At 48.6% G+C, this 27,351-nt stretch overlaps 1 protein-coding gene across 3 annotated transcripts in view; it reads right to left on the reverse strand.

Moving 5' to 3' along the window:
• Nucleotides 1–1,963: 1,963 nt before the first annotated feature.
• Nucleotides 1,964–27,351, reverse strand: part of ckn (CRK like proto-oncogene, adaptor protein) — a 173,934-nt gene continuing 148,546 nt past the window's right edge. For all 3 annotated transcript variants that reach the window (XM_077634091.1, XM_077634092.1, XM_077634090.1), the window contains 9 exons: nucleotides 15,471–15,581; nucleotides 14,432–14,533; nucleotides 13,684–13,822; nucleotides 11,414–11,838; nucleotides 10,421–10,732; nucleotides 8,322–8,536; nucleotides 7,534–7,973; nucleotides 7,015–7,096; nucleotides 1,964–5,822 (listed from right to left, as the gene is read on the reverse strand). In XM_077634091.1, coding sequence (XP_077490217.1) covers nucleotides 5,678–5,822; nucleotides 7,015–7,096; nucleotides 7,534–7,973; nucleotides 8,322–8,536; nucleotides 10,421–10,732; nucleotides 11,414–11,838; nucleotides 13,684–13,822; nucleotides 14,432–14,533; nucleotides 15,471–15,581 — 1,971 coding nt within the window. In that variant the 3' untranslated portion in view covers nucleotides 1,964–5,677. The remainder of the gene's footprint in view (nucleotides 5,823–7,014; nucleotides 7,097–7,533; nucleotides 7,974–8,321; nucleotides 8,537–10,420; nucleotides 10,733–11,413; nucleotides 11,839–13,683; nucleotides 13,823–14,431; nucleotides 14,534–15,470; nucleotides 15,582–27,351) is intronic.

Raw genomic sequence — 27,351 nt, forward strand, 5'->3', positions numbered from 1 at the left:
AAGTTGTGTACGGGCGTAAAGGTTCTGAAAAAGCTGTGGCTACTGAAAGAACCACAGCAGTGAATGGTGTCTTGGGAGCAGTATTTGGTTGTCTCTTCACGGCCTTCAAGCTGCCCGCACTAACGTGGGCCCCCTTCAATGCAAACGATTGGACATCAATTTTCATGGTTTATGTTTAACGTTTAATGGGGTTTAACGTCCCGAATTGACTCAGGCTATGGAGAGACGCCATAATGGAAGGCTCCGGATAAATTTGACCACCTGGGGTTCTTTAACGTGCACTGATATCGCACAGTACACGGGACACTAGCATTTCGCCTCCATTGAAATGCGACCATCACGGCTGGGTCAAACCCAAGCACCATAGCCACTGTGGCGGCCGGACATCAATTTTCGTACTTTTTTCCTCAGAACTCTGCTTTTTATTTTCAAAAGGGGGGAAAAGGGGGTAGGGAAATCGCCACTGAAGGACATGGGTGAAAAAACAAGAGCGAAACACTCAAGGCATCGGGACAAAGACGCTATGCTCTCTTTGCTCGGGCCGGAATTGAACCTCTGGGGCTCCGAGTTCTCTAAAAATAGTTAATTGTCTATGACACATCGATTATCTAACCGCTGCAGAGTAGAGAACGAAAAGGAACCGCATTCTTCTCTCCTCTTCTACACACCTTGGGTCTCTACGACCGCGAAACAACGCTGAACTCGCTTTAACTTTTTTTTTTCCCTACTCATCATCCAAAGCTGAGCGCCGTGTAAAATGAGAACACATTGTCACTTCAATGAATGATGCAAACATGCCAAGAAGGGCGTGCAGCAAAATGTTTCTCATGAATGAACAGAGATGGTGCCACGATACCCAAATGTCTTTTTTTTTTCTGAAATGATCGAGGGTGGTTAACTTTTACATGGTATTTTTTTTTGGCACTATGTGGTTAGAAAACACTGCTCGCTATGACTAACTCTGGTGTGAGGAAATTGATGCTGGTTTTAAAGTGAAACATGCTCAAAATCGTTCAAGTGTCTAGCTTAAAAAACAGGCTAGACACAGGCTTATTACTATAAAAGAAAAAAAACTTCACTAATGTTCAGTAAAGAAGGAGATATGTTTGAATCTGCCTTCTACGTTCGAGACTAAAGGAACGGTTCACTCAGAAATATAATGCGATCTCTTACATCAGTTTAGCAAAACTTGTGCAGCAAAATGTCACCTAGCACATCAATTTCTAACCTTTGCATGTACTGTTTTACCATAACGAGACATCAACTCTGATACTTTCACTAACTGCAGTCAGATATGTTCGCTTGAAACACCTTTTCTAGCCAAAAAGGCCTGGAAAAGTCACTAAACCCTGCATACATACTTTGCATGAGAACAGAGGTGAAACGTTAGTGGTGTTCACTGAATCGTTTCTTTTTAAGTGCCATTCACTCAGTGACAAAATTTGTTTTAATTACACTCTAAAACCAGCATCATTTTTTTTTTCAGGAAATTTTTTTTTATATCCTCCAAAGACGATGAATGCTAGATTGTCAGCTGCTGCAGACAAACGGGACTGATATATGCATATTGCCATCTCATCTTAGTTTTAGAAAAAAGACAAGGAAAAAGGACCTCACGAACAAAATATGTTTCTAAAATTTACAAAAACCACTTTGATCAAATAAATGAACGCAACTGTCGTGCAGGTTAGCATCTCCGACATTTTTCTTTACATGTGCGTGCTTAAGTATCGACATCTGTGCTAGCCCTAGCAAAATGGCTTTTCGGGTAAAGGGGAGTACAGAGTCTATAAAGGTCAAACAGAAGAGAAACACTGCCTACCCACTTTGATGGCAACATCGGACGCGGTGAAGAGAACAAGCCACTTCGGCATTGTGTCACCCAAACAGTAAGCCACTCGGGCTGAACTCAGTGGCGCTGAACACAGATAAATTTTCACGGCCACTATTTGGAATCGACAGATGAAATCAATAAAAGTGCTTTTACACGAACCAAATGACAAGAAATATACGGCTGTTCACAGAAATGTGCAGCAGTGCTTTTGTAAATGAAACCCTCAGCCCACAAATATTTTTGAGTCACTGTCTGGAGCAGCGCAGTCATAAAGGAACTATCACCTACAGAACACTGCCGTGAATGTAAAATTTCAGAAATGAGATGACACCAAAGCATTAACACGGCACCTGCCGCAAAAACGCGCACCGAATCGCGTAAGGTGCATGGTCGATTTGCGAGCGAACATGACAAGTACACAACCAGCTCACGATACAAATATAAGAGATGTAAACCAAGTGCATCACTGCATCAGCAACAAAGCGAAATGTATCTATGACGACATTCTACGTTGTCACGTGGGCCGTCTTACAAGCATCAAAACAGCCTCGGTCAAATGAGAAAAATTTAACGAACTAAAGCTATGCGCAGTTCAAACAGCTGGTTCACATGATGAAGCGTGTACAAAAAAAGAAAAACCGCATCCAAATATAAACAACAAAGCGACAACTTGACACACAAGCATAACATCACACTCATTCTGAAAATAATGAAATATTGTCGGCTGCGCGCCTGTATGTATAATATATACTACCGGACAAAACGTCGCGGCCCGAAACAAGGAAAAAAATGCGAGCAAGCACGAGGCATTCACAGAAAACTAAGTGTCGCCATTAATCATGTACACGTGTCTCCCACTGCCACGACTCTCTCGACACTTTCCACTGACCAGCTGTGGAAAACGAAGACAGCAACGAGAACTGAAAATCAACTCAAAACAAGCACTCAACTCGCCAAATAAGGAGAATCCGAGCAGCAGAAGCAAGACACTCGGGTGGGGGGAGGAGGGGAGCGAAGCAGAATCGTTGCAGAGTGCGGAAAACAGCAGTCATTGTGCAGGTTTCGAAACAAAACTGGCTCAACCTGCAAGGTCCGGGAAGCGGTAAAAATGTTTGGACAACAAGGAAATGCTAACCCTTTTTTTCATTCACTTCCTGCTACATTGTGCGTCGACGACAGTGACAGACTGTCAGTCACACAAAAGTAAAAACAGCCTTCTATGTTTCTCCTTGCCAACTTGAACTCAAGGCAAATCTTTACTTAACTGAGCGCACCTCAAAATCGATTTAGGTAGATTGCAGTATAAGACACAAATATCTGTTCGAACAGGGAATAGACTTCAGCGTGGTAATAACCAATAACCAGAGCAAAAACAAGTAAAATCACACATGCAAAAGCTTATCTCACTTTGTGCCCTTCAGAAGGTCTGCGCTAACCTCTTGTTTCTTGTGGTTTCAATTAAACTAGTTTGAAGGCGACACACCATCTGCATGTCGATACAGTGAGTCGACTCTCTTGTTCTTGTGTTCGCAACAAAAAGCAATAGCGCCACTCCAGCACTCTGCATGTTGCGGGACTGTTGCACCAAAAAAACAGGCCAGCCAGTATGTCCAACAGATAACTAATGCAACATGGCTGCTCTAAGACGCACTGCAGCGATCGCACTTCGCACGTCTGCAACTCCCCTGGGCCGCACGCAGCCTTTAGGGCCCAAGGGACGAGGCGAAGAAAACAGAGAAGGAACTTGTACTTTTCTCGCCAGCGGCCGTGCTGGGCCTTTCGAAACTTTGATTCGGGGGGACTGGTGGTGGCTAGGCTGCGTCTCACTCCATTATGTACACAAGACCACACAGCACCTGCTACAAACTGCCGGGACGTCGTCGCATCACTACGACACTGCAAAGAGATAGGGCCGCGTTACAGTACAGCTCTAATTTTTTATTAATACCACAGTAGCATCGACCATACGGTTGTTCAGCATTATCTACTTGACTGCTCTACTGACGTGACACAACTCCCGCTGCTCTTCTGCTCACGAGCAGGCCAGCAGCAGGAGTTCTGTTACATCAACAAAACAGTCAAGCAGATGACGCTAAGCGGGTGTACGGTGGACACTTCCATGATGTTATTAAAAAAATTTGAGAGCTGCACCCACATGTCTTCAGAGAGAAAGGCCCGGAAAAAGACGTTGGTGGGTTCAATATTGCGTGGAGGTGATTCACCATCTGTGAGTCACTGTGCGACAAGCAACAGCTTGTCCAGTTATTTAATTGCAAGCGTGTCGTCGTGCCTCCCAGCTTCCCTGCATTTTTGGGCATTGGTGTGCCTTTCGTGCTGTGCTAAACATTGCACATAATTTTATTCAATACCTTCCAAAGTCATAAAAGAGTGACTCGAAGCAGTGAAATCCTCTGCACAGGAGAGTTTTTTTTTTTCCCCTCTCGTCCAACTTCATACTAAGGGCAAAATGTGCATTCAAATATCCTCCAAGAGATACCACCATAATGGCACCCGTTTCTACACTATTTTGCACAATACTCAACACTTTGTAACAAAACTTATCCCACCAAGAAATTAAATGCTGAGCTTCCAAATGCAGCAAACTTGGAAGGCATTCAGAACCAAGCACCGGCCGCTAAACAACTAACCTCGTCCGCACAAGTCGCGCGCGAATCACTCAAAAAAAACAACACATATCAGCAGAGAAACAGCAAGTTCCGAACAAGCACTCCGAGCAAGTTCCTCGGAATGAATCCCGCACAACCAAACCAGCAGAGCCAACGCAAAGGTCCTCGTGGCAGGTGTTGTTGCACAATGCCGGGGTTGCATCAGGCACGGATTTCGAGTCTGTCGGACAACAAAGTCAATCTTCCGAAAAACGATGCAATGTAGCGGCAGGCTTCTGATTCCATTGCTCGCACCGGGGGAAGGTCCACTCCGACGGAATGGCGTTCCGAAAGAGGAGGAGGGAGGAGACACAGTGTGCCGTGAGGCGGTGTCAGTTCACGGATTTCACGGACATGTTTGTGCACTCACGTAGTCCAGGGAAGTAGGAGAGAAGGGAGCGAAGTGTAGGGGAGGGGGCGGTGACAATCTACACGGAGGTCGGAAGAGAATGCGCAGTTCGCGTTCACAACTGGTTTGCTTGACCGTTACAGTAGTCCCGTTGTTTTTGCCGTGGCGACGCTTTTCTGGTGCCAACAGGCCAGCGTGCTTGGTGAGAGGACGACGTCGCCACGTCCCGTTAGATGCAGGCTGCTCACAAAACCCGGGAGAAAAAGGCAAACGGACCCCAGCCAGGGCGGAGCGTGTGCACAGCTGGAGAAGCAGGCCAGCATGGGTGTGAAATGCATTAAGTGAAAGGCGGGAAAAGAAGTAAAGAAGAAGAAAAAGTTAGAAATAGAAAGTGATGATATGGCTACCACTGAGAGGCAGCAGCACAAAGAGGATGGATGAGAAACAAACTCGCAATAAAAGCAGATATGGCATGCAACATTCAGTGCGAAAGCAGCATGGTTAATGTCTAGTTGCTGTAAGCATGTAGCCCATACATACAACAGAGGCATGACATAATGACTGCCATACTTCGGCTTCGTGCACCACCTTAACCGCATGAGTGGCTCTCTCTCAGTCACATGCGACGTCTTGATTTTTCTGGACTAGACACAAACCCACTAGCCGAGGACAACTTCCTCCTCGGCCACTCTGAATGGCATGCCAGCAGAAGAGAGGTCACACATGCAGGGAGCGAAAAACAAGGCGGAAGTGGGATGCATGAACAAGTTGGTGGTTAACAAAGCGAATCAGCGAAGGGGGGGAAGGGACAGGGTGAAGGGGGTTTGCTCAGGGGTTGAGTTCGCTCTCCAGCATTGCATCCAACTGGTCGGTCAAGCTGGCCAGCATGTGCTCAATGTCGTGAATCACGTCTCCCGAAGAGGAGGACGACGGTGCCGGTGCCATGAGGCGACCGCCCGCCGCCAGGGACAACCTGCGCAGGGGAGACGAAATGTTTTACATCACAGCTTTCGAATGTGTACACACTGACCAGCTCACACCACTGCACACCCAAAATTTATTACATTCATGTTCTAACTTGAAGCAATGAATGAACAGGTATGTACATTATTGTTTTTAAAACAAAAAAAAAACAAAGCACAGTTGCATATGAAGGATGTTATTCCTACAATTACTGCAAATACAGTGTCTGTCCTGGGCAACTGTGTTCTTCTTGTTGTCTCTTAAAAAAGCACCAACACGTAACTCTGCATTCAATCAGTGAGCTCCACACTATCCAACTTTCCGCTTTTTCAAAATGTTATACACTGAGTGTTCCGAAAAAAAATTACAGGCAAAACCCTTCGTTATAAGCTACACTAAGGTGAGACTGGGTGCTTGTCTCAAGGTTTCCTCAAGCTTTAAGGGCAACTCTGGGGTTTTCTTGAACATTTTGAGTTTATAATCACACCACATTTCTTGAAATCCCCTCTCTGGTACAAAAAAGCGTTTTTTTCGACATACTGAGCAGAAGTATTTTAAAAGAGCAAACCAGGAAACTGAAATTGGTCTTGACTAAATGATGACATCATCGACAGACCAGCCTGTGACATCACAGATACTGTCATGAAACCTATCGCATGCATGTTGATTGGCTAAACTGGCAACTGCAAGTGGCAGCTTGGGTTATCATCTGTCTGAAATGACCAAAAGCAAGCTCGAAATTTTGTCCTTCGGCAAATGCAGGGTGAATATAGTGATGTCAGTGATGTCACACATGCAAGGTTGCTCGTACGAATCTCCCCAACCAAGGCCCCGTAATGGGAAATTTCAAAATTCAATTTCGCAGTAAAAGAAGAAATTGGCGTGCTGCGAAATTTGGCATAAAGAACCAGAAATCTGCAGAGAACGCACCGTGAAATGTTTCAGTAATATCTGATGACAAAAAAACGTCAGAGACACCCATAAAAACATCGATAAATCAGATCTACAGGCAACAATAACTGCAACAACAGTCAGGCACAGCCAGCTCAAGTCAGGTACAGCAGTGCATCTGGGAGTATGGTGAAATGAAATTACTGTATTTTCAGAACTTCCAAGTACTTTATTTTTTATTCTGGCAGCCACACTGTCTTTCGCTGGAAAAATGTCCCCATGAAAGCACCACGCTGTAAGAGACGACTCACTTGTCTACGGGACGAGGGGGAACGGTGGGTTTCTGTGCTGTGGCTTTGTCTCGAGACGATGGGGGTGAGCTCCGGGGCACATCTGCAACACATGAATGCAGTGCAGTTGTTAGGCGGAGCAGCTTGCATAACCAAGAGCCATAATAATCTGGAAAAAACATCCTTAATAAGCTGGCCAGGTGTAGTCAGACCAGTGCAAACGCACCATGCAATCAATTACATCGTTGTCAAGTAAATTTGCACAAGCATCTGCAGTCTCTTCTGGGGGCTTTTTCCTTTTGCTGTGTTAATGTTGAATGAATTAGGAGCGTCACAGGCTCCTTATTTCCGTTCTAAAGCACAGAGACATTCCTGAAATTCCCATCAGTGGTGACACTCCAAACTTGAAGCCTTGCCTAGGAGTCGTGCTTTATACGCTGATTAGCAAGACCTTAATTTTGGTTTTACAGTGTAGCTGTCTATTTTACTAAAGCTGCAATACCTCATGAAGAGCAAGTGTGGGTGTGATGCACGGCTCACCTCTGACGGGCACTTCTTCTGGTGGACTCCGGACCTCTGCCGTCATCGGTGGGCTGCTCCGGCGAGGCAGCTTCTCCGCTCCATCATCGGCGCTGGAAGCTGGGGACAGGCCTCCTCCGCCATTGGTGGAGGAAGGGGGCGCTGCGTGCAGTGGCAAGGGCGGGGGCGCTCCTTCCCCCGGCCTCTGCTTGATGGTGCCCACGTTCTCGCAGGCGAACGGGAGGGACTCCGACGAGACGCTGGACCCGTTGGAGTCCTTCCGTCGGATCAGGGTGCCACTGGGCGAGAGCTCGCCATCTGACGAGGAGGCTGAGTTGGGGGTCGACATGGCCGGAGGGGGTGGCAGTGGCGCCTGCGGAGCCTCATCCGCGCACGCTGACGTCGCCGGAGGGGGTGGCGGGGGAAGAGGTGGTTCGTCACGCGTTGTCGCCATGGTGAACCTATGGGGGGCACACGGAAAGGAAAGAGAGTGGCTATAGAAGTGCCCCTTCATTAGTATATACTGATAGAATGTCCTACTAATTTTGATTTGGGCGATGACTGACTGAGTGACGGGCAACTGATCCTCGGATAGGCTGACCAATCAGGCAAATGGTTGGCGCGTCCATTAACCAATATATCAAGCAGTGAATAGATTGATTAAATAACTGATATTTACTTTATCGCAGAGTATCTGTGCACAGACAAGCACTCTTCAACACCAATACACAATGTTCATGCATTCTGTTCTACAGCGAAAAATGCCCTCTGCAAGGCAGAGCCAGCAAGCATCAAGCGTGTGCACCTACCTGGACGTGAGGCTCTGAACACAGGTGGCAAATGCCGTCTCAGCCATGTTGGCCTCCTGCTGCCTCCGAATGGAGTTTGTGCGCTTGGGTGGGGTAGGGGCGGGGCTCCGTTTGGTGCCGCCTCCCGTGTCTGGCCAATCAGAGGACAGCTTGGGGTCGAGGTCCTTGGGGTCATAATCGAGGTCGGGGCTGTCCAGCAGCGCCCTCGCTGCCACCTGGCACAACAGATATCATCCGCTTCTTCAACACGCAGTTCTATGAGCACGAGTCACAAAATTGATGCCTAACATTCTGATGCACAAAAATACGAAAGAGTTAAATGCTTTCTCGTGTGACAAAGCCCTTGAAAAGTTACAACTTCCTAAATTTTAGTTCACCAGAACTAAGCCGAAAACCCGCTGTCTGTCAGTTTGTGCGAGCTCCAGTATTGTCGCAGGCTTCCCACCTGTCCATCAGGTTGTGGACAATTTTTCAGGTGTGTGTGTGAGCGTGCACATGAGCGTGTGCGTGCATGTGTGTTGTCCACTGTGCAAACTGCCCACTGTGGCAGGTGGCAGTTCAATTAATGTTCATGGTCATGAGAGGTTGCTCAGGAAGAGCAGACTGGGTCTCACAAGCCCCACCAATGGCAGCACCTGCCATTGAAGGGCAGTGGAGCATTTCTCAACCATTGCACTACTGTGCCAGCAGTGGTATGAGGACTTCCAGGGATCTATGAATCTAAAGTTATGTATGACCAATTCCACATATGTGGGCATTAACTTATTACCACTGTCCGAGCAACTTCGATCCGTGAATGGACCTAAACAACGAAAGCGAAGTGCTAGCATACCTAATTTGCATTTGGCCTAACTATGCAAATCGACCGTCAATTTTTTCTTGCGTATGTTGCAAAACCACACATGTTACATAGAAGTTTAGTTATACAAGATGCTTCATGTAACCTCGACCAGTATTGCTCATAGATGATTCAAAATCCATGAGAGTCTAAATACACCAAATTGCTTTGTTCCCCAGGAATAATAGAAAAAAAACAGTCATTTTGCACTATGTTGCTTCTTTCAAAATGCTGTGGAGTCTTCGCGGTGTTTGTTTAATGCGGCACGTGCAATGCAAAAACAGGCCACAGAAAATTTATCACAACTATAACATGGCATAAAACTGGATCACCCAGTTTTAAGCTGTGGTAAATGCAGAGCCACCCAGCATTCCCTAGAGCCCTACTGTTACGATTTTCAGGGCACAGTGGAAAAAACTTGCCCTAGCCAAGAAACATAGTAGCCGTATACTGTGCATAAAAAAGCGGTACATCACCACTTGCCACTTTTTTTTTTAGTTCTTGTAAATGCAACCTATGGTCTCTAGCAATTGCAAGGCTTTATGGTTCTCGTGATTGTTTTGCATGCACAGAACATCCGAAAGCCCTGTGATGGCTATCCATCTGCCTAAGCAACTGTGTGCTGTTTTGAAGGTGGCCACTACAACTTTACACAGACCTCGCCTTTTTCTTGTTGCCAGCTGCAAAAAAGGCGAATCACAGAAACAAAAGCCTAAAAGCCAACCTGCGCAACTGCGTCTTGTACAGCGCTGCCCACGGTTCATCTGCCATGGCAGGGTTTCGTTTTCGCGCTTTCTATCGTATCACAGTCACAACGGCAGGTGCAACGAAATTCAAGTCGGCTATAAGCAAGTGAGACATTGACATGGGTGCTGCATGCCAGAAGCCGCTGAAAATGGTAGTCGTCAAGCGCCAAGGGAAAGTACCGCCAGCTGTCATCGTGCCTCGCGCGCTAAGTGTAGGCTGTCAAAATGTCAAAGTAACATTTGTGATGCACCAGACGAGAACACTTCCACACCAGCGATGCAACGGGCAATGTTTTATTACATGTGCTTTTATATGGAAGCTAGAACAGGACTGGCTCACAAAAAGTAGCAGCTAGGAAAGTAACAGCAGGGCTCAACAGTATAATAGTTATTGTGTAAGGCGTCTATAAAAATAACCAAACAATGAGTTCAATAAATCAACTCGAGTGCCTCTTCATTTCATCATAAGAAGGATTACTGTACTGCAATAGCTGCAATACTGCAAAGTGACCCACCTTGGCCACCGGCCGCGGCTTCACAAGGCCCCGTGGCCGGTGCAGGGTGGCCGTTCCGTCCGGCTCGTAGCCGTAGTCGTAGCCATGAGACACCTGTCGGACCACCTCGGAGTCCGTATCATAGCCGTGCTGCCGCCAGCTGCTGACCATGTGGTACCAGTCCGAGTGCTGTGGGGCGTGGTGCGGCTGATATGGTGGGTTGTGGTGGTAGGCTTGGTACTGCGGCTGGTATGGTGCCGACGAGTGGCTCTGGTACGCAGGGCCACCATCCTCCAAGCTCTCGAGGGAGCGACCGCGGTTGGGTGAACGAACCTGCATACACATTCCATATAGAAATGACTGATTTTAGGTTGCCCAGCATTCTGAAATTCTATCCAGCACCTGGCCTAACATTTACCTCACATGTTACCATACAACACATTTGGAATTTCACTTCTCGAAGCCATGTTCGCTGTGATACAGATTAACATCTTCCACTGTCCATTCAAACTTTAGCGCATCAATATACGTTTCCAAGTCCCTAGTGGGTACCCAGTTGTAAGACCACAACAGTGCTGACAAAAGACTAATGAAGAACAGTGCACTGCAAACACGGGGACACGAAAAACAGGTAGCTGGAGCACAAGTGCTAACTTACACCTAAATTTTATTAAGGAGCATGTGAGAATAAATGCAGAATGCACAAACAAAGACACAAACATAACAATGACATATGTAATATCAGAACCCCAGGCCACTACCTAAACCACACCTTAGTCATACCTCCAAATGGCCAACCAATTAGCCCAACCTGCAATATTGCCTCAAAAACTTCTTCTCTGGGTGAAAGAAGGGACTAGGATGTAGAACTGTGCAATGCGCAAAGTCAAAGAAGATGATGCCAGTGTTGGCAGCGTGTGTTGTCATCTACTACTTTGCACCATTTTGCATCTGAGACACATACAAGCTGGCCCTCTCTGCCTCGCCGATCGATGCCAAAGGAAGGGGTCCCACCTGCATCGACACAAAGTCGTGCTGGTACAGGTCCCCTCCTGGCTGGTGGAAGGGCCCGCTGAAGTGCTGCTGTTGCAGGATGAGGCTGTCCCCGCTGCCCGCGCGGTAGAAGTTGCCCGTCCGCGGAGGCGACTGCTGCCTGAACGTCCTCAGCTGAGGCGTGCTCGGGTCGCCGTCCGACCTCAGCGGCGGCACCGCGTTGGCGTGCGGGGGCGGCGGCGCGACCTCGCAGGGCGGGTGGTTCACGCCTGCCTGGTACGGGTGGCCCAGCGGTACCGGAACGTGGGAGCCGGGCCGTGCTGCCAGCAGCTGGCCCATGTCGACGCTCGAGTGCCGTGCGTCCGTCCCGTAGTGCATCGCCTGCCGCGATCCGCTGTTGAGGTCGCGCACCTTCTTGATGGCGAGCATCAGCTTCTTCTGGTGCCCTGTAAACGCCGCAGTGGAACAACATGGGAGTCACGCACCACAACGACGCATGCAAAACCAGGAAACAGCTACCAGCTAACTTACTCTGCTTTATACCTTATGTGTTATGTAGAATCTAGCAGCTAGCACAGTACTTGTTTCATTTGCTCACTGTCTTGTCTATACGTTAGGACGGGAGTTTCTGCTCCTGGTCTGCCGTAGTCACTTGACTGCAAACCTTCCCTGATGTCATGAAGCCGCTAAAAAGCATCACATTAGTTTCTGCATTGTTTTTGGTAAAAAGCCAGTTTGTTGAACTCATGTCCCTTGATTTAACAGCTAGACGTGCAAGTGGTGACAACTGTCCAGTATATATTCTGCGTTGTCAAATCAGAGAAGACCCGCCGCGGTGGCTCAGTGGTTAGGGCGCTCGACTACTGAGCCGGAGTTCCCGGGTTCGAACCCAACCGCGGCGGCAGCGTTTTTATGGAGGAAAAACGCTATGGCGCCCGTGTGCTGTGCGATGTGAGTGCACGTTAAAGATCCCCAGGTGGTCGAAATTAATCCGGAGCCCTCCATTATGGCACCTATTTCTTCCTTTCTTCTTTCACTCCCTCCTTTATCCCTTCCCTTACGGCGCGGTTCAGGTGTCCAACGATATATGAGACAGATACTGCGCCATTTCCTTTCCCCCAAAAAACCAATTATTAATTATTATTAAATCAGAGAAAAGCCGTTTATAAACCATTATTCGTGATATAAAAAAAGGTGATTAACCAAGTGTAGTAAAATGTTGACTGAAAAGATAAAGCAGCTCCAAGTTCAACAGCTTTCCATCTGATTCCTCTGCACTATGACTGTATGCAGCAAAAGTGACAAAAACATAGCCGGTTAACCTTGCCAAGTTCATACCACCAAGTAAGACAAGCTGTTGGGGCAAGTTGGTTTAAATATTCACACATAACTGCAGCACAGAAAAATGACTGTCACAAGTGGGGACATTTACAGCGTGTGTCCTTGAGAATGTGTGCTCTCTTGTGAATGCCTTTTTTTACACTTCAGTTATGTTGAAAATTCATCACATCAAGAAAAGTGGATGTACTGGCTCCCAACAACCTATCTACAGAAGAAGGTCCATGGTTTAGAGCATGAAAACTACAGACAGGAAGTGGATGCGTAAGTTGCCGCACTTTTTCATTTCGTTTTCACACTGTCCCTTGTGCCATTGTCGTGTTGAATAACCTTTTCAGCAATCGCTGCTTCTAATCTTCATTTGTTCCGCAGGCACTTATCCGAGAATTTCTCATGCTAACAATGCATTTGGCTACGTTCTGTTTCTTGGACTTTTCCTCCCTTGCCCTCACACACAACGTTTGCATCATTTCCATGCATTAACTTTCACTGCATTCTTTTGGTTTCACATCAGTCATTGTTGTTTGTGTGCTCCACTTCTCAACTTTGTCAGTTTCCGTTCTTTATGTTACTGCTCATCTTGTCTTTCTATTTATTGCCCTTAGGTGCTTTTGATCATAATTTCATCAGATGTGTTTTACGTTGTGCTGTACTGCTTTGTTTTGTTACTTTGTTCCGAATTTACTTCTTTAAAACTTGCCCCTCAGGCTCAAAGCACTAAGCAAGGCCTGTAAGGCACTATGAATAAATGAATAATACACAAATAAATATTCGATGCATTCACCCAGTTCTGCATCCTTCTGCAGTAAGAAAGTTGTCCAAGTCTGTTCTGAGCAGATAACAAGGACAAAAATCTCCTGTGTAAGAGCGGCTGAAATGTGCCACTCTGTTACAAAGGGTACACGGCAGATGAAAAAAAAATTAGACTGGAAGGACATGACCATGCCACGCACCTAGTTTCTGGATGCCAATGTCCTCGAGGTCTTCCCAGGTGAGATCTGCTACCCTGTCAACCGTGGCATAGCCCTGCTGGCACAGCGAACCGTAGTACTGCTCAAGCCTCAGGAGCTTCAGCCAAGTCAGAAGATTGTCCTGCGCATGCCGTTCAAGCACACCATATCTTCAACAAGGGGCAATTCCACGAGCATGTGCCGACACATTATGCAACTAACAAAAACTTCACAAAATGCAGGCACCACGTGTGTGGATGGCTTCAGATGACACCAAGGAGATGGTAACACAGAACGCGCCCATCTAAAGTTGCACCCTATCTTCACTTGACATCACTCAACTAAATGTGAAGCACAATCTTTCTTTCAAAGTAACACTGCCAATGCACTAGCCTCTGCAAGCCAACATAAAAAATGAGGTCGCCTCATGGTGACACAAACAATGCCCTGTGTCAGTGGCCATTCAACGTGGGAAACATTCATGTTGGGAAACAGCAAGAAATCTGGCGGGCCTGAGGTCTCGGCTTTGAGGCTTGTGAAGCTTCTCTTGTCTTCAGCTAGTTATCAAGCAATAATAATATTATCATGGAAAGTATTTTCATATCCGCCAAGGGAACATGTCAACAGACATCTTAACAAAGAAGTGCATTACCAGTCAGTTGCACAGTTACACACGGCACATCACAGAAAAGGCTGAGTGCTGCAGTCAAGCACCAAGGTCGCAGTGGAGCATGCAAGATGAAGTGCATACCGGTTTGTAGTCTGGAATCCCATCCGAAATATTGAGGTTGCTGATCTCTGACTTGAGCTTCCGCCGATGCGCTGGCTTTGTGATGCCGATGGCTGTCAGGTCCTGCATTTGAAAAGAGTGGAAAAAAAATGTCATAGCCACTCGTAGCAATCTCCTATGGGGGCCAGAAATTACAAGATGTCCTCTCGTTATGTAGTTATTTGCGACGCACAAGACACTCGGGAATTTGTAACAATGTGCAGGTCATCATAAGTTGGTACCAATCGTTGGGCATGGAAACTACTGAACATAAAAGCCCTTACTGGATGAAGAAAACTACAAGAAGCAAGCACAAAGAAAAATTATTCCACACCACAAGTGGGTCAATGCCTACACACAAAGCAAGAAAAAACGCAACTTGTTTGCAGCACACAGCATTAGAGGTCACAAGTTATGATAGTTGGCCTTAGAATAAATACAATCTGCAGCCTGCAAAAAAAAAGACACATAATGCACAAATCCCAGGTGCTAAGCAATTAATTATGTTCTTGTTGATGACAGCCTTGTTCAAGGCAGCTGAGAGATTTTATTTTTTTTTTTTAGAAATGGGACAGATTCGAAATAACTTGTCTGCATAAGCAAAATGAAAAGACCACGAAGAGCCTAAATAAGAGCTGGAAGTCGGGGTTTGTTCCATATGCATTCTTTCCCTAATTGGCACCACATAATTAACGTCACGAACTTAAACCCAGTGAAGCACCTTAAATGGTTCCATAGAATAAACATAGAAACACACTATCTAAAAAGAAAGGTATGCACACAAGATGACATCAAACCACTCATTAGTATTTATACATTATCCCTAAGAATTCGTGAGTGCCTTTCATGGAGTAACCTGAAACTCGCACCAGAACCCTACTTCCTAACCCCCCCCCCCCCCCCCCCCCTCTCCCCTGGTACTGTGGTCAACTTATGTGATGCATTCCTAGACTTTTCAACATACTGGCAAGCCCTTGATAAACCCTCTGTAGCCAGCTGGAAGGAGCAAAAGTCTCCATACCTCAGGGGTCATCCTTGATATGGTGGGCATGTCGTAGCCTGCCTGCAGGAAGAGGTGCGTGTATTCCTCAAAGTGAAGGTTCTTCAGCCACGTCGTGAGCACCTCAGTGTCCTGCAAGACCAGACAGTGACGCAAGTTGAAGCTGTGCTACCATTGGTGACAAATCCCACACAAGCCCCATACATAACAAAAAAAAGCACTGATGGCCAGCGACACCCGCCAAGTACCAATAGGCACTTCTTTGATGAAATGGACGTTTGTGAAACATTATGACTCATTTGTAACCGTTTTTGTTCATGTACCTGTATTCTAAATTAAAATCAATGAATGCAGGCTAACTATCATAACAGTGGCTGAATGCATGGGTGACACTGTCATTCTACTCAAGGTACTCAAAAGACAATTATGGTTCGGTTTTATGGAGTTGAAGGTCCCAAAGCAACAAAGGCTAAGAGAGATGCCATAGTAGAGGCCTCTGGATAATTTCAACCGCCTGGGGTTCTTTAACGTGCACTGACATCGCACAGTACATAGGCTTCTAGCATTTTGCCTCCATCAAAATTCGACCACCGCAGCCAGGATTGAACCTGCACCCTTTAGGTCAGCAGCCGAGCACCATGACCAACGCGGCGGCACAGAGGTGGACTCCATCTGAAGTATCTCTTGTTACAGGGAAGCATGGGCCCGTGAGCCCACCTCTCTCCACAACTCTGTTTCATAATTTGCCACAGGCAGTTCGTAGCTTATTATGACAGTGAACTCGCCAAACTCAATGAGCAATCACGAACATTATGGAGGTTCAATGTCATGTGTTCTTACACAGCATGCTGAGCATGCCCACATGAGACTTGCACTCATGTGCTCTACAACTACCCAGGCATGAATTTCATTCACCATGGGAGGGGGCTAAAAAATGAGGCACAATGTGTGTACAGTTGTGCGTTGTTAATAATGGACAATTTGCTTGACATGCAAAAATGTTCATAAAGCGAGTCGTCTATAATCACAAATTGTGAAAAAAAAATGCTCAGGAATAAAATTCATGGTCCAACTAGGTCTGTTCTGTGCATAGTGGTGGGCACTGCTGTGACGATCAGACAAAATATTGAAAGCTTCAAGTGCATTACCCTAGTTGCCATTATAGTTAAAACAACTTGGTGCAGTTATGAGCACCCAGTATATACAATGAGACACATGATGGTCAATGGCGCGATGACGCACCTCCTCCTATGACTGTTCTGATCCTATGACCTGGCAGTATGCACCGCATCTACTTGTGTAGTTTTCGCACTTTTTTTCCTTTAAGTAAGGCCCTCAAGAAGTGGGTGTGCAAATTACATGAGAATTTTCTGAACACGTCGTAAAAAACTCTACAAATGTCATAACGCAAAATATATATTGCCGCCTATATGTAGACCACCATCTCGCACCCCTCGTTAGCCAACTAAAAGTGAACCTTTGTCTTGCAGAAACTTCAGCGATGAACCTTACTATTTTGTTACTCCAACCGATTTTCTGCAGCCCTTGGCTACATTTCTATAGAGGACCAACACTCCAGCATTGATCTCTGCGGCTGCTAATCTGCTCTGCAGCCTGCACGTCTTACCCCCATTCGCCTTCCTACTTATAATTTCAGCAGGAATATTTAATGGCAAAGCACAACTGATCCACAGTCGCTGTCCTGCCGTTACTCTCATTTCGAGCATACTCGTTAGCGAGATTTCAGGCTCGGGGTAGCGTCGCAAAAAAAAAAAGCGCGTTTGTTTTCCATTCCGGCCCGAGGTAGGGAAGAGCTCGAGAGCCATTCATGCTTCGGCGCACCGTTACACTCTCGATCCTCGCCTCACCCGAGCGCTCGGTACGCTGCGGAGAACCCTTCAAAAGCGCGCCTCGTTCCTTCTGCTTCGACGCCGAGCACGTATTCCCCTGAGGCGTGTATGTTTCATCTTGTTGTTCTTTGACCAGGACGCGCGCGACACTAGCTAGTGCACGCGCCGGGGCTTCTATTTTGGGACGCCCGCGAGGCAGTCGGCGGGAAGACGTCGGGCTGTACGACGGGACGCATCCCAGCGGCGAAAATCCCCCGAAGACGTCGCGCCGCGCGTGTACGTATATTTGCTCCCGAGCAGCAAAACAGAACGACCGGGGGGGTGCAAGAGGCGCCGAGGAGTCGGCAAGCCACGGCGCAGCGCAGGCCGTGACTCATCGAGACTCCTTCGTCCGCCCCAAAAAGAGGGAAAAGAGGCGACGGCGGCGACACTTCGGGAGCGCGCCCTTTCCCGAAACGGGAGATGCCGCGAAGGGGGGCGAGAGGCAGAAATGCGAGAGCCCTTTCTCCCCGCCTCCACAATGGGAGGCGGCTCAGGCAAAGACCGTGCCGCAGGCGTCCCGAAAGGCAGCGGCGGTGGAGAAGCCAGCGCAGGAACGGGAAAAGGGGAAGCGACACACCCAAGCGTTTAAGTATAGAACCCCGGAACAAGAAACAATCCGAGGAGGAAGCGTATACGATCGGTAGAAGAAGGTGAAACGTAGCTCTTGCCGGGAAAAAAAGGTGCGCCGCGCGCGCACACACAAACATACACAAAACAAGCACGCGAGGAAACAACGCAATTGCTGCCGGGGCGAAATGGGGGGTAGAAATAAGGCGGCGGGCCAAAGGGGATTGGGTCTCCCGAGCACGTCGCTTCACCGCCTCGAGTGCTCGGCTGCGTGCTCTCCCGATCGTGTTCGAGCACTTTTTCCTCCCCCCGCGGAGAGCGCGGGAACCTCGGGGGAAGGAAAGGAGCTGCTCTGGGGAGCCGGGGAAGCGGCAATATGTGTTCGCCAGGTGTTCCGGCGCGCGCCCAGCGAGAGCTGCGCGCCTCCATCGACACGGAGCGGCGGTGCATGGAGGGACGGAGCTGAGGTGAGGAAAGAGCTTTCACACACTGCGGGGCGCTGACTGTAACACTGTAATGGCGAGACACTGCCTCAACGCACGGTTGTTGTTTTTCGTATGGTCGTTTACGGAGATAGGGAGGAATAAAAAAAAGACGCGTTGCCGCAGCATATAGCATGCCTTCTTGAGCCCGGTCAGCAAACGCAATAACCTATAGATTTGTACAGTCGAACCTCGTTATAACGAAAAGTTTATAACGAAATAATGGATATAACGAAGGAATGACGATACCCCTTGGAAGCCCGGTCAACGCGGGCTATAACGAAGCTACGGCTACAGCGAAGTAATCACCGGGCCCCTTCAACTTCGTTCTAACGAGGTTCAACTGCATGTTACTTTTGATTATTAAGGCACCTACCTCCCTAGACGCCGTAGTGCAGTAACTTCTAAACGCAGAATAACAGATGAAGAGAAATACCTAAGACATAGGCGGTGAGACTACGTTTACAGTGGAATACTATATTGTTGGACTGCCACGTCAAAAGATCCGCAGTGGGCTATAAGGGCATCGTGTAACTACGATTTCCTAATACGAGTTAATCATTATTCCCGAGATTTCCAAGCAGTTATTAGAATTAAAGGGACAAAATTTTTGGCCGCTATCGGCATTCTACCGTTACAATCACAAAGAGACCACTCTCACCGAAAAAAGAGCTTTTATAACACGCCCATTTCTCAAATAAACTGCTGCATCGATACAGATTTATTTGTGCGGATCTCCGAGGATAGGCTACACCGCCATTTAAATAAAAACGGCGGTCCACGGAGTCATTTTTCCGCGTAAACATCACGGTATGAACTGAGTAACCGGAAAATGTTAAATTCAGATTTATCATAAATAAGCCAGTCCGTTACTACCGGACAAACTTCAATATTACGAAAAGGAGCCATAGAATCGATTTTTACTCTGAAAGAAAATTGGGTGCGATCCGCTTTTTTCACACTGCCGATTTGCGCATGCGCGCCTCACATCCTCCAACTCCACTGGTTGAATATGAAACCGCCAGCTCCTACTGCGCATGCGCACTTCATGTTAGTGACAGGCGCATGCGACAGATGGCGGCAGATGTCAAGCACACACACACACACACTTGCTACTTCGCAGGCGCAGCTGGCTCCTCGGGGAACCAGATGGCGCCTGCGTCTCCCACGTGCGTTTGTTTTTCAGTCAGTAGCAGACGAATTTTCGTCACACCCTACAGGGCGCTACATCTTGTGAAAAGGTGGCAGCTGCCGTCACCCCGTTTCAAACAGAACGCTCCTACCATCCATCCAGGGGGTCCAGGGGGAGGGGGGGGATTGTGTCCTCAGTGTTCATTTAACCGTTTAACCACCAACCCCGAGCTGTACTCGTCATGGGAGATTGTGCTAATACAGCCAATGACGAGCCACACTCGTCCAGTCCGATACCGCGTTGCTCCCACCGCCGAAGAAGAGTTGCGGCCGGAAATTGTGCTGGTTGCAATTTTCAACACTAGAGGGCGTTAGTTGTCCATGAACCAAGTTTTGCTCCATTAGCACGTGTTTTTCAAGCCTCACAACAGCCATTTTCGAAAATCGACAAAAAAAGAGGCGATTTTGGTACTTTTTCGGGAATTCATTAAACGTTAAAGCGTTAATGTTAAAGTGCTAAACAACTCACGCCGAACTGCGACGATGTCGAGCTAGCCTCGTGCATCAACAACGAAAACTCCGAAGCCGTACACAAGTTCTATTCTGTAACTGAATGACAACGCGAATGAAACGAGAGCAAGCGAACGCGTGCGGCGAAGCCTCACGCACTAGGCCTAAAGAGCAGGAAGCTAGGCCTTAGACTGCGTGAGCTACGGACGCGTGCGCGCTCAACCACACACAGCCAACACTACTGCGCCACGGGACATTTCCAACTCCATCCTCGCATGAAAATGTACAGCACACCACTAGTCGAGGACAGCGAAGAAAGACGGGCGGCACACGCCAGTTTTCGTGTCACGTCATGTATGAACGAGCCCACATTACCGTGCACGTTGGTTTATCCCCACAGCGAACACGTAGTACAGCTACAGAAAGAGGCAGGATATAACCCGGTAGCGTGACACGCATTTCATTCGCGAAACACTACGGTCGAAACAAGCCACGCGCCGCCTTAACTATAAGACAAAGGCGGCTAACTAGCGCGTTTACGCAGTGCAAACAAACCGGCGAGCGCTCTCGAGCGGCAGGCCCCTTGGACAAACAAGGCTGGTTAGTCCACGCGTCCGCCTCACCCCTTGAAGCACGCGAGTTCGCCGGTTTGTTTGCTGTGAGAGGCTTTGGGAGCTAGCCGAGAACGGGCCAGCGCTTTTAGCTAACGAAAAAATTGGGGGACACTTTATGACGCGACACCGGTTCCCCTTCCCCACGCAGTCATGGACACTGTTTCTTCTTTTAAACTCACAATCATTATGTGAAAGATTACACGACGTACATATAAATCCCCGCTTTTAACCAAGTCGTATGAACGCGCCTGCATGGCGTAGCGGTAGCCCGCAACCCGAGCGTCAGGGGTTTCCGATGCGCCGCAGGTGTGGCTGGCGCCATCTACGGGAGTCTGTTGTAATCAACTAGTCCTAACTTTTCCGTCACGCCGACGGTAACGCCGACGCCGGCTTTTCTGCGACGCGGGCCCTTTACGCTTTCGCGTAATACAAATAGGCAAGAGCTGTGGCCCGAAAATGGTGGACAGAGTAGCTCGCGTACGCTCGCTGTAACTGCCGGTGTAACTACACACTCTGTGAAGGAGTGCAGGTTGTAAACCATCAAAGCTAATCTCCTCGCGTCGTTTCCGCAACAGTGTGCGCGAGCGGTATACAGTTTTACGCGATAGCGTATACAGCTGTTTAGGTCGAGAAGCCGTCGGCATAGTCGGCACCGCGCGTCGGAAATAATCGGGGGCTGCGTAGAAAAACTCGCATCATGGTAATTTGAGGTTCTAGTGATTAATTGATTGGTGTGCGATAGTCGATGACGAGTTAATGAAATTACTAATTAATCGATTAATTAAAGAAAGATAAAAATATAGAAAAGGGGCTTCGGGGAATCAAAATGCTCAGATAGAAAAGCCAATGCTTGATTATGCTAATTAAAAAATTAGAGAGTGCAATTGATCTAATTGAAACAATTGAGAAAAAATGAAAAACGCTTTCACGGGTGTCAAAATGCTCAGAACTGAAAGCCTAACCCACTACGCTATCGCGTCATGCCCTTAAGACGAAGCCTTAAGCGTCCTCTCCAATTTTTTTTTTACAAACTCTACTACCACAACCAGCACCGTTTAAAAGAGTGTAGACACCTAATTTTCGTGGCATGTTTTCTCTACAATGATGCAGGAGGCATTACTACGCATGAATCACCATGTGATGTTCGCCAACAACAGCTAAATAATTTATAATTGATTTTTCTCGGTCATGCAGTTTCAGTGCCAACAGCGGAACGATGGCTGTGACGTCAAAGAGTGCTTTTGTGTAGCGTGCACGGCATGGAAGAATGTCCATATAATCGCCGCTTCATCGTTTCGATTTACTGCAGTGCTGAAGCCAGCTTTCCTCAAGAGCAGAAATGACAACGAATGTGAAAGCAGTTATTGCCGTTTTTCATGCCTCGCGTGACCTGTAGCCACACGTTGACGTCACAGTCCTGATTCGGCTGTTGAAACTGAAACCGAAACAGCACGAGAAGGAAATGCGATTATAAATTATTTGGCGGTCGTATGAGAATGCCAGGTGGTAATCCATGATTAATGCCTTACGCATCACTACAAAGAAGAAAACATGCACCCAAAAGTTAGGTGTTCTCGTATACTCCTTCACGCAACCAGCACTCTTTAGGCGTTCTGTCAAGCGCCCATCTAGCTCTTTCTTCGCCGTTATTTACCAGAACCAGCCAACTGAGCTTTGGGGATTCACTCCAAAGAAGCTAGCCAGCAAACTTTGGTCGCGCAGAGCACGCATGGTGAACGGACGCTCCAAGTAGGCCTCCCCGACGCAAAGCCATTTGCCGCTTAATAATTCCAGCCCATTATAGAAGAGCGCCGCCCACCCAAGCAACGTACAAAACAATAGAGAAGGCACACCGCGCTTAGAGGAGGCTCTGCGGGACCATCTCGCGGTGGCGCGCATTCGCACGCACGCACGCACACGTGCACATCGCAAGCGGAGCGTGCATATCCGACGATCGGCGCACGTACGGCACGCCCGGGAGAACTCCGCAAGCGTGGTCCCCCTAACGGCGGCGTTTGTATCGCCGAGAAGAAGCCAGCCTTATTGATATTTATGCGGCCGCAGTCGTCGACGGGAGAGGAGAAGCACGCACGGCTGACTGCGGCCATGAAGACGCGGAGGAAGAGCCGGCCCGATACGGAGCTGAGATGCGCCGGGCCTCTTCCGTTGCGCAGTGCAGTGCGGGCCAAAGAAGCGCGCAACCGTCGAGAAAGTGACGATGCAAGTGTGTTAGATTCTTCTTCAGCCACGAATACGAGCTGACGCAAGCAACCGCACTCCCTGAATCTTCTTTCTTGGTTTTCGTCTTTTTTTTTCTTCCTTTCATTCCCACATTCCCGGTTATAAGCTGTAAACAAGAAGGGGATCTTCACCGCAGTCCCGTCGTAAAAACGAAACTTTGCAGTGCAATCGTCCGCTGCGCTGGACGGAATGGGCGATATGTGTGCGACTGTTAAACGTGTATAGACACCCAATTTTTGAGGCATGTATTCTTCTCTAAAATTAGGCGAAAGACAATACTACGCATGAGTCACCGTGTGGTATTCACCTACGACCGCTAAATAATTTATAATCGATTTTTTTTTCTGTCATTCACTTTCGGTTTCAACAGCCGAACGATGGCTGTGACGTCAGAGTGTGCTTTTGTGTCACATGGGGCATGGAAGAACGTCCATATAATCGCCGCTTCATAGTTTCGATTTACTGCAGTGCTGAAGCCAGCCTTCCTCAATAGCCGGAATGACAACGAATGGGGAAGCAGCAATTATATTGCAGTTTTTTCACGCCTCACGTGACCTGTGAGCACACGTTGACGTCACAGTCCTCATTCGGCTGTTGAAACCGAAACCGAACGAGGAACAAATGCGATAATAAATTATTTAGCGGTCCTAGGAGAGTACCCTAAAGTTAGGTGTCTATACTCCTGTTAGTTACCTGCGTTGTGCGCGAATGTTATGCTGTTAAATTATACAGCTACCCCCGCTCCCCCTCACCTCTCCCACCCCCTGCCCCGCCGCACTAATTGTTCCTTAGTGCACCACTGTCGTTTCGAGTACACCCGCTTCCATGGGTCTACACGAACAAGACGACCGCGCAGTGCTCCGCACACCACAGCGGACAATGAAAATGCACGGATGCAGAAACAGCTAACGGACGCACCTGCATCAATGAAATGACTCGCTTAAGTAACGCCAAAGTGAGGGGAGGCACACTGTGACGTAAGCGTTTGGATGCACAACTCTACGTTCAGGCGAAACACGTCAAATCGGGAGTCATGTGTATGTGTCTCTCACTGTAAGCACTGTCGTTCCAATGAATGGGGGAGGTGAACGCTGCCGCTCTCAGGTATTTCCTTTTTCGAGACAACATATATTTTTTTTAATGCGATAGCATTTGAGTCCACACTCCGCAAAAATGGCGTCACGCCTCACGAAATTCGCTGATTGGTCTAGGCAGGCAGCGTGACCTTGTGACTTCATCACAACCTGCCGATCGTGGCCAACCGGCCCACCGGACGGAGATAAACGTATACCCGCCATGGAAGGTGCGTATTATAGATCAATCGTTGGAAAGGAGGGGCCACGTGGCCTCGTGACGTCATCACAACTTGCCAACGGAAGAACCAGAGAGACACGAGCGAAAAAAAAATCCCAGGACAGTTACAAGTCGACTATGCAACGCGAGATTCAGCGATATGTGTGTGGGCATTTAGTTTTTGGGGGTATTCTGAAGCCGCCGTTGCAAACAGAGCCACCCGTAGGCTTATGCGACCCAGGTTGACCGTGGTGAGTGGATGTCATCAGCGCACCCACCGGTCACGGCGACGACGGCGGACGACGACGCGCCAGCCAGGGACGGGCGCCTAACAGCTGTCGCTGTAAAAATCCGGACACAAGCACTTCTCGGCTTCGATTACACCAAAGTAGCAACGTGGTTTTGGTTTATGGGGGGTTTAACGTCCCAAAGCGACTCAGGCTATGAGGGACGCCGTAGTGAAGGGCTCCGGAAATTTCGACCACCTGGAGTTCTTTAACGTGCACTGACATCGCACAGCACACGGGCCTCTAGAATTTCGCCTCCATCGAAATTCGACCGCCAGGGCCGGGATCGAACCCGCGTCTTTCGGGCCGGCAGCCGAGCGCCATAACCACTCAGCCACCGCGGCGGCTCCAAAGTAGCAACGATTGGGAGGCCTAATGCTATCGCATTCCACCCTTATGATGCGCTAAGTGCCTCAAAGTTTTTTGTTTGTTTTACTGGAGTCTTTCGCGACGACCTCGTGGAAATACGCCGACCCCCCCAACTCTCCACAACGTCACTGCGATGCACCGAACTGCACCAGCAGCGTGTAGACGTCGAGTACAGGACAAACGATGCGAGAGACGAGACTCGGCAACTCGGGCTGAGGCCGCGGGCCGGGGGAACAGTGAAAGCGGCGAGACTCTGCCGCAGAGGAGAGAGAGAGAGGGGGGGGGGGTGCAATCGGGGCTTCTGCTGCCAGCGCTTACACCTCTCCTCGCCCGGCGGATCGTGTACTCGCGGTGCTTAACAAGAGCACCCCTCCTCCTCCCTTTTGAGACCGGCGCCATGCTGTGCACATCGCGCGCGCGCGTTTTCGGGGCTTCTAGATTTTTCGACTAGACACACATTACCGCCGCTTATTTTGTTCCAGCTGCAGAAAGGGGTAGTGCTTTCCTGTGTATCCTGGCGCAGGCAGCCGCTAAAGGTAGCAGCGTCCCTTAATTGTGAAGCAGTTCGGCGCGAGCAGAACGGGACGACACAAAGGTACTGGGCGCTGCAGACACGGAGTCTTGCTTGCGCTTCCTGTCCTCACGCGTCGTCTTCGGGCTGCACTGCTTCGCAGAATGTAATGCTAAGCAGGTCGAACCTGTATATGTCGTGTGCCGAGCTCGCCTATGTTCGCGCTACTGTTTGGATATTAAGCGGCGAGACATACTCGGCCTCTCCGCCAACTTTGTCTGGCTGCAGTGAAATGGCAGCAGGTGCGCAAACGCAAGGCGATGGCGTATACGGTACTTCCCCACGCGACAAGAGGCCTTTAGCATATATACAAAGTTACCGTCACCGGAATAACGGGAGCCCGCGCGCCGTCACTTGCGCATGCGCAGATCACCTAGAGAATGCCACATGGCGGCAGGCACCTGGCAAGGCAGCTGTACCATGCCTGTATGCCAGCTCGCCCAATCGGCGCTGGCCACCGAGGACTGTACGGGCTCTCTGTACTCTGGCAACGCTAACACGGTATGCTAAAGGTCTCTAATGGAGACATTTAGCATAGCGTACGTCGCGAGCTGCCAGTAGGCATGTGGAGGTCGCTCCGAGGCGCCAGGTGAATGTAAACCAGCTGCGGATACGCCTGTCGGGTCGGGACCATTTGCGCATGCGCACTGGCGACTAGCGGTGAGCGGTATACGCTACGCTAAACGTCTCTAATGCCGAAAATGAAACGGACCCTTTGAGAACGCGCACGGTTCTTGCGTGTCTGTCACCGTATACAATCGACGAATTAAGCCGGTGACAGGGGTTGGAGAAACACAACGCAGTGACGTAACGAACCCTTTCCACGACGACTCAGCTTGGCCAGCTTTCCGACTCCGGGAAAACAAGATAATCTCTCTCCTTTCGGGGGTGCCCTAACCTCATCCATAGAATACTCACCAACTAAATTTTGCAACATGCACACGAGCCATGCAGGCCGTTCCTTCCAGTTAAGCCTGTCGCCTCTGGAATGCAGGCAGTGACGGCACCTCGAGCTACGGGCCGCCCACTTGTGCGCACACCTCATTACCATTACAGCTGTGCTGGGCTACGTTACGCTCGAGTGCGCACTGATTAATTTAAGTCCCCCGGAACATGGCTGTGGCCAGCGCGCGTCTACGGACGAGGGGCAAGACAGCTGCCTCGTGCGGGACTGCGGATACGTGCCGGTGAGGACCAGGGACGTGAGCACTGGGCACAGATTAGTTTGCGGCATTTTAGGCCCGGGGAAAAGTTGACGCGGGCGTCTCTGCGCGAGACTTATCCCTTACAAAAATTTCTTTAGACAGTCTATAGACTGTTCATGCACTTCTGTATACAAAATATATAGACTCTCTATAGACAAATCCTATAGAAAACTCTACAGGGAATACAAATCCTATAGATAGTCTATAGATTATGAACAGACAAAAATAAATCAATAGGAAGGCAATGAAGTCTATAAAACGTCTAAAGACTGTCTATAGACAATTTTTATAAGGGATGAGGAGTGTGCGACAAGTATACTCGTATCTATGACGATGGGTATGCAGTGGCTGTACAGAGAAAACAACGGGAATAACACCAGCGCCTCTTAAGCTGGCAGAGCAAGGCGTGTGGTTAACTATACAGAATTCGTCTCCGTCAGACAAGGGCCTAACGTTCCTCGACCGCGATGCGAGGGCGGTTAACGGACAAGCAAATACTAGAGTTGTATACGTCTGCTTTTGCTCACACGAAATGTTGTGCGCCGGTGGTCGGTATAGGCATATCGGGTCCAGCGTCCCAAAGTGATAAAAAGGCTATTCGTAGTGAGGGAACCCGGTTTATTTAGATTACTCTTTTTTTTTTTACGTGCGCTGACATCGTACGACACACGGGCTTTGTGGTGAATTTCGCCTCTATCCATTAAAATGGGGGTCGATCCCACGACCGTGCATGGGATAAA

This window comes from Amblyomma americanum, chromosome 8, assembly GCF_052857255.1.
Source record: "Amblyomma americanum isolate KBUSLIRL-KWMA chromosome 8, ASM5285725v1, whole genome shotgun sequence".
Lineage (NCBI taxonomy): Eukaryota > Metazoa > Arthropoda > Arachnida > Ixodida > Ixodidae > Amblyomma > Amblyomma americanum.